Here is a 9,236-nt window from a genome sequence, read left to right as displayed (position 1 = left end):
CGTGACGCGATTATGGATCAAATTACACACTTCCGGAGTAGTGGGGGAGGGGAAAAGGGGGGTTGGGGGGGGGAGGAGGAGGGGGGCGAGGGGGATCATCAATCAAATTTTTGACACAAGCCGTATGGGATTAGTTTTTTTTCCTGCACCAGATCTCCCAGTGTTCCACCTCCTTCCTATAGCCGGTCTCATCATTGTTTGTGGTGCATCCAACCACAGCTGTGTCATTTGCAAACTTTACAATGTGACAGCCTGGAAGGTTAGGTGAGCAGTCATATGTAAGCAGTGTAAACAGAAGGGTACTTAGCACACAGCCCTAAGGACAGCCAGTGCTGAGAACTATGGAAGATGGGGAGACATTGTGGATCCTCACAGACTGCGGTCTGTTGGTCAGGAAGTCCAGAACCCAGTTACAAAGACAAGAGCTCAGTCCAAGAGTCAATAATTTATCAACTAGGGTCTGCGGGATCATTGTGTTGAAAGCAGATGTGAAGTCCACGACGAGCATACGGACATAAGAAGGGTGGTGGAGGGTGGTGTGAACCACAGAAGCGATGGCTGTGGAGTTGGACCTTCATCTGACATCTCTGCAGCTTTGTTCATACAAACTATTTCCAGCTCTGCTCTGTCAGTTAGAGTTTATAAAGATGCAGATCAGGTGTGAGAGTGCAAACTTTATCCATGATTACGTTTGATTTCTGCCTGCTAATGTTTCACACTGAGGATCAGACCAAAGTGAAAATCAGTGACTCCATCTGAGCAAACTGTACAAGTCGTCTCTGATATTCAGTTTATGAGAGCTGAGGTTAAATGTGAATGTTGGTCTGAAAATAAAAATTTAAAATGTAGTTGCTTAAAATAAATGCTGGATTTGATAAAATCTGATTATGATTGTTTTAATAAAACAGCTTCAGCACAACAAGAATATTTACAAACTAACAGAAGCAAATAATCTTTTGTTCTAAGGACTCAGTTAAATATAAAAAGGACAATGAAAGTGAATTTTCATGCTAAATAAATCTGAACTAACGACTGAATTTGTTTGAAAAGCTGATTTTCAGTCAAAAACAACAACAACAACAGAATCACAATTTGATTTTTATTTCACTTCACAAAAACGTGAAGTGAGAGTGAAGTTTAAAACTCAAATTTAAAAACTGATTATAAAACATCAGAAGATCCAGAAATCTTTCAAACTGTGAGACATCTGCCCCCTATGGGCAGAAATCTGTGCCATCAGAAACTGAATTTGAATAAGTTAAATTTGAATCTGAATTGTAACTTGAATAAAAGCTTTTGAAAACTGAATTTGAATTAGTCTAATTTGAAATTGAATTTATGGTTTGAAAATGATCATCACTAAATTGAAATTGAATTTTATATCTTGAAAATGAATTGATTTGCTTTGAAACTGCATTTTATCCTTTAAAAATGCAGCTCTCCAATAATTTCAGTTTCACTTCTCACCATTCAGTTTCAGTTCTACAATTCAATTTCAGTTCCAAAATTCAGTTTTTTGGGACTTACATCCGGTTCCGGTTCAAGCGCAGATTAATAGAACTACATTTTGCCAGCGGACTGAAAGTGTTACTGATGGGAATCTACAGCGTCTTGAGCTGAATTAAGACTTCAGAAGTCATTCGTCATGTCGAATGACCAGCGGATAAACTCTCAGGTTGGTAATAAATGTATTACATGTATAAGAACAAGCGTCATGTTAACAAATGATAGCTGTACAGTAACTTTTATGCTCATTGTAGCTGCTAGCTAAAAACGCTAATTTAGCTAGTTTGCCCTGGATTCGGCTTTGACAAACAAATATGATCGACTGTGTCTAGTAGAAATCCAAAGTTGTCATCTTGTACCCTCTCAGAGCCCTGTATGCTTGCAGAGACTCCTACAGTAGGGAAACATGCAAAACGGCGTTCAAACCTTTGTATTTTAGCTTTATTTATGTCTTACATAGCATCCCAACTCTTTAGCTAACTTAATAACTTTAGCTAAAGTGAATAGTTAGTCTAATTCATTAGTGCAGCATTACTGGATCACCTCCGTTTGAAGTGATATGATATGTGACTATCACTGTGTTTAACTATCATAATAATTCTTAGGGTACTGAGTGCATGCTTAATTAGATTTTTTTTTTTTTTTTTTTAAACATACTGCTCCATTGCTATGTTTGACAGGCTGAAGTTGTCATGTCACCTCCTAAATCGACCATCTTTTACAGGTGTTTTGTGCCAGAAATGGAGTGTCCACTGAAGACTGAAGATACTGAATCTCTACGCTGTGCCATTGATCCCTCTTGTGCCTTCATCTAGACAAGAGACATCAACTTAACCACTCTTACATGCTCTGTACCTACAGCACCTTCCCTGACAGTCGTAGCTCGGCTCATCTGAGGGTGAAATTATAAGATTGTGTTATTTTGCAAAGTGCTCTCTAGGGTTCCTAAATAAAATATGGCATTTAGGTCATTTCTTTTGAATTAATCCCTTCTTCTGAAATATAAGAACCTCTCCTGGTTTTATTGGCACTTTCTGTTCCTTACTTCCTGTTCCACTCCCAACCTCAAATAGATGCTGACAAGCTGACACAGTAACATGGAAGAGGGAAAGAAGTTGGAAAGGACTACTATAAATAAACCTAATGCTTAACAATGAAAAATGTAAAATAAGAACAATAATAATAATAATAAAGATAAAAGATGAAGTAACAAGTTTTTAGTTTTTTGTTTATTCCAAATGATCATCCAGATGTCTGTGACATGTGATGACAAACACAATAATGGAAGGCCTTAGTCATCACATGCTTAAACACATATTTTTGCATATGCTGAACAGGCAGTCAGACATGCTGTAACTGTGGGGTAGAAAACTGCATGAACACCATACGGCAGGGGTCTCCAACTCCAGTCCACTGGAGTTGGAGACCCCTGTCATATTCCATATGACAGGTGTGGTTGAACTGCATGAAGACTCTGAAGTTGCTCTTCTCTCCTAGCAGGACAGGAATGTGGCCTTATCCTGTGAGCCACCGTAAGGATGTACTTAGAGTAGAACTGGACTGTCACCGGCCTCAGGCTCTTTACCTTTTCAAAGACAAAGCAGTCATTTAGATAAAATATTAGATATGGTTTACCTGTAAATGCACAAAGAGAATTTAGAAATGTAATTATTGTCAAGAGTGAACAAGCACTGATAGTGTAATCTACAGCTGTGGCCAAACGTTTAGAGAATGTGTTGTTGCAGTGTTGTGTATTTACAAAGTTTGCTGTTTCAGTGATAGTTGTATATCATATTATATCACTTCAAACGGAGGTGATCCAGTAATGCTGCACTAATGAATTAGAATAACTATTCACTTTAGCTAAAGTTATTAAGTTAGCTAAAGAGTTGGGATGCTGTGTAAGACATAAATAAAGCTAAAATACAAAGGTTTGGACACCGTTTTGCATGTTTCCCTACTGTAGGGGTCTCTGCAAGCATACAGGGCTCTGAGAGGGTACAAGATGACAACTTTGGATTTCTACTAGAAACAGTCGATCATATTTGTTTGTCAAAGGCAAACTAGCTAAATTAGCGTTTTTAGCTAGCAGCTACAATAAGCATAAAAGTTACTGTACAGCTATCATTTGTTAACATGACGCTTGTTCTTATACATGTAATACATTTATTACCAACCTGAGAGTTTATCCGCTGGTCATTCGACATGACGAATGACTTCTGAAGTCTTAATTCAGCTCAAGACGCTGTAGATTCCCGTCAGTAACACTTTCAGTCCGCTGGCAAAATGTAGTTCTATTAATCTGCGCTTGAACCGGAACCGGATGTAAGTCCCAAAAAACTGAATTTTGGGACTGAAATTGAATGGTGAGAAGTGAAACTGAAATTATTGGAGAGCTGCATTTTTAAAGGATAAAATGCAGTTTCAAAGCAAACGAATTCATTTTCAAGATATAAAATTCAATTTCAATTTAGTGATGATCATTTTGCTTTTATTCAAGTTACAATTCAGATTCAATGCGAGCAATTCAAATTCAAATTTAACTTATTCAAATTCAGTTTCTGATGGCACAGATTTCTGCCCATAATAATCTGCTGCTGATTAAAGATAAAAAACAATGAAACAAGAAAGAACATTTTCAATCCAATCAATCAAATGCAGGTACACTGATGAGACACAGTTTCAGTACTTAGAAGTCATTTCTTTGAATTTGGAAAACTTTAAAGTAAACATGTTACTATAAAATGTTATTTAACTGGAAACAAGATGATGATAATCAGGATAATTTAGATCTTGTAGTTTTAAAGTTGACTCTTGCTGATGTGACACAAGTTTAATCATTAATAATTCTTTTAAGAAGTGTCACAGTTTACTATTCACACTCAACAACTTTGAAAAGCAAAGAAATCATCATCATTCAGATTTGAAAATTATCAAAATATGTACATTAACAACATGAGAAAAATTCTAAAAATATTATTTTAAAAGAAACAAGAATATAAAAAGCCAAGGTTTCTGACAGAAACTCGAGTGGGTCTCAAGATTTTTCACATGAAAAAGTTGCTTTGGTTTCATTGAATTGCTAATAGTTTCATTAAATCAACACAATAAAGTAAAACCTGATAATGAAGTTAGACATTTTGATTAATAATTTCTTAAAATATAGCCTCCTGCTGCTGGACTGAAGAAAATAACAAAGAAAAAAAAAACAGTTAAAATAAAGAATCACTTTACAATCAAATCTCAGTCTGATAGATTTTGATATCAGTGATTTCTGCATCTCCTGTATCTACAACTTCAAAATATGGGAAGAGTTTCTCAGTGAAAGTGTCTCTGTGAGTGTAGATGTGAGTCATGTCTTCAGGGTCATAGAAGGACACCTCCCCCCTGTCATAGTCCAGCTGGACGCTGATCCTCTGGAGACTCTTCTTCACTGTCAGAGTCCGACCATCACCATTAGTGTATTTTCCATTTTTATGCCATAAACACCAGATTCCATATTTTGGTGAAGCAAAAAGCTTTCCCTTCCTGTCAACTGACTCTTTAACTAAACCCACATTCCAATCAGGATGATCTCCCACCTCCACCTCCCAGCTGTGTTTGCCTGAGCTGAAGCCCTCAGAGCCAAAAACAGTGGGATGATTTGTGTTTCTCTCTGGATTATCAGGAAGCTGCTGCTTTGTGTCTCCACATCTCACACTGGTCAGATCATCAGACAGATAGAGCCAGCCACTTGCAGTGTTTGGGTCCAGAATGACAGGACTGAAGTGGACCTTCTCCTTCATCTTCTCCCACACTCTGAAGGACAGGTTGCCCAGGTGTTTGGCCACATCTATCAGTGCTCCTGAGACCAGCTGTGGATCTGACAGTGAGCTCTGGGCTCTGGCTCTGCTCTGAGTGTCTTTATAACTGCTGAGGAATGGCACGCTGTGTTTCTGCAGCTCTTCTTCAACAGCACAGATGCTGTCTGACAGAGAGGAGATCTGCTCCTCAATCATCTTCATCTCTCTGCTGATAGTCTTCCACTTCTGCTCCTCTTCCTCCCTCAGAGCTGCCAGTCTGGACTCCTCTTCCTCTTTCAGGAACTGCTGGAGTTTGTTGAACTCTGCTCTGATCTGCCTCTCTGTGGACAACAGCTGCTTCTTGGAGTGTTGAATCATTTCATTGTATGTTTCCTCCACTTGTTTGTATTTGTTCCTCTTGTCCTTCAGGGACTTTAAGTCAGATTTCAGCTGCTTCTTCAGGTCACTGACTGCATCTTCTACAGGAACCACTTTGTGACTCTGGCAGTGAGGGTGAGGAAAGTCACAGACAGTACACACAGCTCTCTGCTCGTCCACACAGAACAGTTTAGGCACTTCCTCATGTTTACTGCACACCACTGTTAATATCTTCTCTCCCTTTTCTGTCTCAGATGATCCAGATTTCTTTCTTCCAGAAAAGGAGTCAGCAAGTTCTTTCAGTGTAAAGCTCACAATGAGAAAATCCTTTGAAGACTTTCTTTTACAAATGGGACAGTTTTTGTTTTTAGCTTGTTCCCAGAATTTCTGCAGGCAGCTTGAACAGAAGCTGTGGCTGCAGCTCAGAGACACAGGATCACTGAAAGTCTCTGAACACACGTGGCAGCTCAGGTAATTTTCTAAAAGAGCTCTCTCAGCCATTTGATGTTTAAGTATTTTTAACTCACCAAGTTAGTGTCTCTTGAACTTTCTGATAAAAATCCTCCAAACGTGTGTTTTTCAGCAGAGATCTGACTCCCTGTAATGGCGTCTCAGCTCAGTTCAAAAGTGTCGGAATTTACTTTCATTTTCATGAATCACGTGTTAAACTGAAACACGCTCTTAACGTTTGTGTCCGTTAGAGGGCGCTGTCAGAGTCATTCAGATATCTTTTCAGTTTGTGCTCCTTAAAATGACACAAAAGCAAAAATGTAGAAAATCCTGACCTCTCCATTTTTTTTTAAAAGAAACCTAAACAGAACATGAAAATGACACAAAGAAGGCGAAGCTGTGGTGTTTCAGAAGTTCAAGTAGCACAAGTCAGCGTGTTCTCAGAGTTTTTATCTGCAGTTTGAACTAAAGTTGTCATTGCAGTCAAAGACATAAATTTGGATTCATCACAGGGTTTAGACTGTCAACCTGTCAGAGCCCTGCTCTCAAGCTCAAAAAAAAGAAGAAGAAAATTTCTTGACCCTCTTCTTGAACATGAAGCAATAATTTTGAGTAAAATGAGGCTGAAATATATAAAATCAAAGGTTTATTTTTTTCAAAAAATACTTCATTAAAATATGTTTGTTATAAACCAAATGTATATCAGTGAAGCAAATTTCCTTTGACCAGATTCAATTAAAGATGACTGTATTACTGTAAACTGACTACATCCTGTAAGTAGTTCGAGTTCAGGCACACAGGATCTCTGAATGTCTCTGAAGACATTACAGTTCAGCAAAGTTTCTACACTCATCAAATGTCACATCTTTACAGCTTGAACCTTACAGTCCTTCAAGGAAGCAAAGTTCTTTTAGAGAGCTCACCTGTTGTAATGGTGTTCTAGTTAATTAATAACCACCAAACACAATATCTGCTTTTACTACCTGGGCTGTGGCCTCAAACTTGCATAAGATTTTAGACCTGCAGACTCCAACTTTCAAGTTTGTCATGAACTGAAATGTGATGAGCTGGAGATGTCACCAAAATAATAAAGAGAAAATAAAGAGAAGAATCACAGTGGACAATGAGAAACCAGAAATGCTTATAATGAAAAAATAAACAAACTGATATAAACTTGTTGATATGACATAATATGACATTGAACTGTGACAACACAGAAGAATTTACTGTCACATGTCACAAATCAGATTCTAGTTAAGTCATGTTTAAGGTATTACTGCCTTGAATTTGTCAATCACATCCACTTTTTTTTATATGAAAAATAACTGAAAAGACAAAGAGCTCTTATAAATGCATTAAATAAATCAATGACAAGACACAAATACTTTATTTATCCAGGAAGTTGTGACATTACTGTGTTACAGCAGCCAATGAAACAAAAAATACAAAAAAGTGAAGTGTTCAATAAATCAATACATAATGTGACACAATAAGGATCTTATGTCTAAACTGAGTACAGGGATTGTGGTGTGAGGTGTAGATTTTCTGTATCTTTGTGTCAGTGAAGCTGAAACAGTTGTTGAAGGAAGTGTTTATCTGCAGGTCCAGTAGGAGATGCAGAGGATGGTCTGGGTCCATTATCCACAGCAGTTCACCACAGCAGCAGTCATTAGGATGGAGGGATCCAGTCAGGTTGTGACTCAAACTAGATTCAAACAGCAATGATGAATTCTGTCATCAAGGCACCTGCAACACTCCCTGTGCAAAAATTATGAACATATAATTACTGTTTTCAAGATAAATACAGTTAAAGGAATTAAAAATGTGGGAGAAACATTAACCCATAATGTGATCAATGCACTGACAAAGTATGTGTAAGAAACCACAGTATCAATATTAGTTTGCACAGTAGATGCACAGAGTCACATATAACAGAGTTAGGCCAAAGACAATATTTTAATACTCTTCATATAAATTAATTTATGAAACACTGCACTACGGTATGATTAATAAAAACACATTTAAAAACATGATTATTTATTTTTTTGGAGTGATCAGTAAATGACAGGAATGTGTGCTTGATTAGACCTTTCACTAGGCTGATGCTAGTACAGTACAAAATGACACAAAGAAATATGTTGTTACACTATTACGTGAAATTTCAGCTGCTCCTGCAGGTCACTGACTGCTTCTTCTACAGGAACCACTTTGTGATTCTGGTGGTGAGGAAAGTCACACACAGGACACACAGCTCTCTGCTCGTCCACACAGAACAGTTTAGGTATGTTGCAAACCACCGCCACCTCTTTTTCTGTCAGATATGATTCAGATTTCCGTCTCCCTGTAAAGGAGTCAGCCAGTTGTTTCAGTGCAAAGTTGACAAATAGAACATTTTTTGAAGATTTTCCTTTACAAATGGGACAGTTTTTGTTTTTAGTTTGTTCCCAGAATTTCTGCAGGCAGCTTGAACAGAAGCTGTGGCCGCAGCTCAGAGACACAGGATCTCTGAAAGTCTCTGAACACACATGGCAGCTCAGGTAATTGTCAAGAACTTTTTCATCCATTTGATCTTCCTTCTTACTCAACAAATTCTTGTCGAATTGTCTATTTTTTGTAGTCGTATTCTTCAACAGGAGATCTCACACCTTGCAGTGGAATTTCAAGTCTGTTTGACAGTGTGGAAATGTTTTCATTCATGACTGTTAAAAACAAGTCAACCAGGCGATGGTGTTGTCGTAATACAATCTTAGAAGATCTTGGCAGTTTTGTTTCCAGACAGAAAGAAAATGAAAGAAGAAAATTATATGTTGAGGTCTCAGGATTTGCTTTTACTTAAATAAAGTATAAAAATTACAGAAACAAGGAGAAATCTGAGTTGTTTTAGTCTGCTGGAGGATTTCAACTGACAGATACTAAACCAGTTTTACAACATTTTTGTTTTTCATCAGCTGCCACAGGAAACACTTTCCCAGCAAGACCTTAACAACAACATCAACATGCATAGACAATAAACAATTCTTTTTATGTTTTTTTTTATCAAATCCAAATCAAGACTGAATCAAAAGAGAAAGTGTAAAATGCTAAAACAAAAAAGAGCAGACCTGTTTTAATCAAGATGAT

At 37.5% G+C, this 9,236-nt stretch overlaps 1 protein-coding gene across 1 annotated transcript; it reads right to left on the bottom strand.

Moving 5' to 3' along the window:
* Positions 1 to 4,136: 4,136 nt before the first annotated feature.
* LOC116323431 (nuclear factor 7, brain-like) lies at positions 4,137 to 6,301 on the bottom strand. Its single transcript, XM_039607625.1, has one exon. It carries the CDS (start codon positions 6,165 to 6,167, stop codon positions 4,743 to 4,745), a length of 1,425 nt encoding a protein of 474 aa, XP_039463559.1. The 5' UTR covers positions 6,168 to 6,301; the 3' UTR covers positions 4,137 to 4,742.
* Between the last annotated feature and the right edge of the window lie 2,935 nt (positions 6,302 to 9,236).

Source organism: Oreochromis aureus, unplaced genomic scaffold (assembly GCF_013358895.1).
Source record: "Oreochromis aureus strain Israel breed Guangdong unplaced genomic scaffold, ZZ_aureus HiC_scaffold_124, whole genome shotgun sequence".
In the NCBI taxonomy this organism is placed as follows: Eukaryota; Metazoa; Chordata; class Actinopteri; order Cichliformes; family Cichlidae; genus Oreochromis; species Oreochromis aureus.
This window is presented reverse-complemented; position numbering and strand designations above follow the sequence as displayed.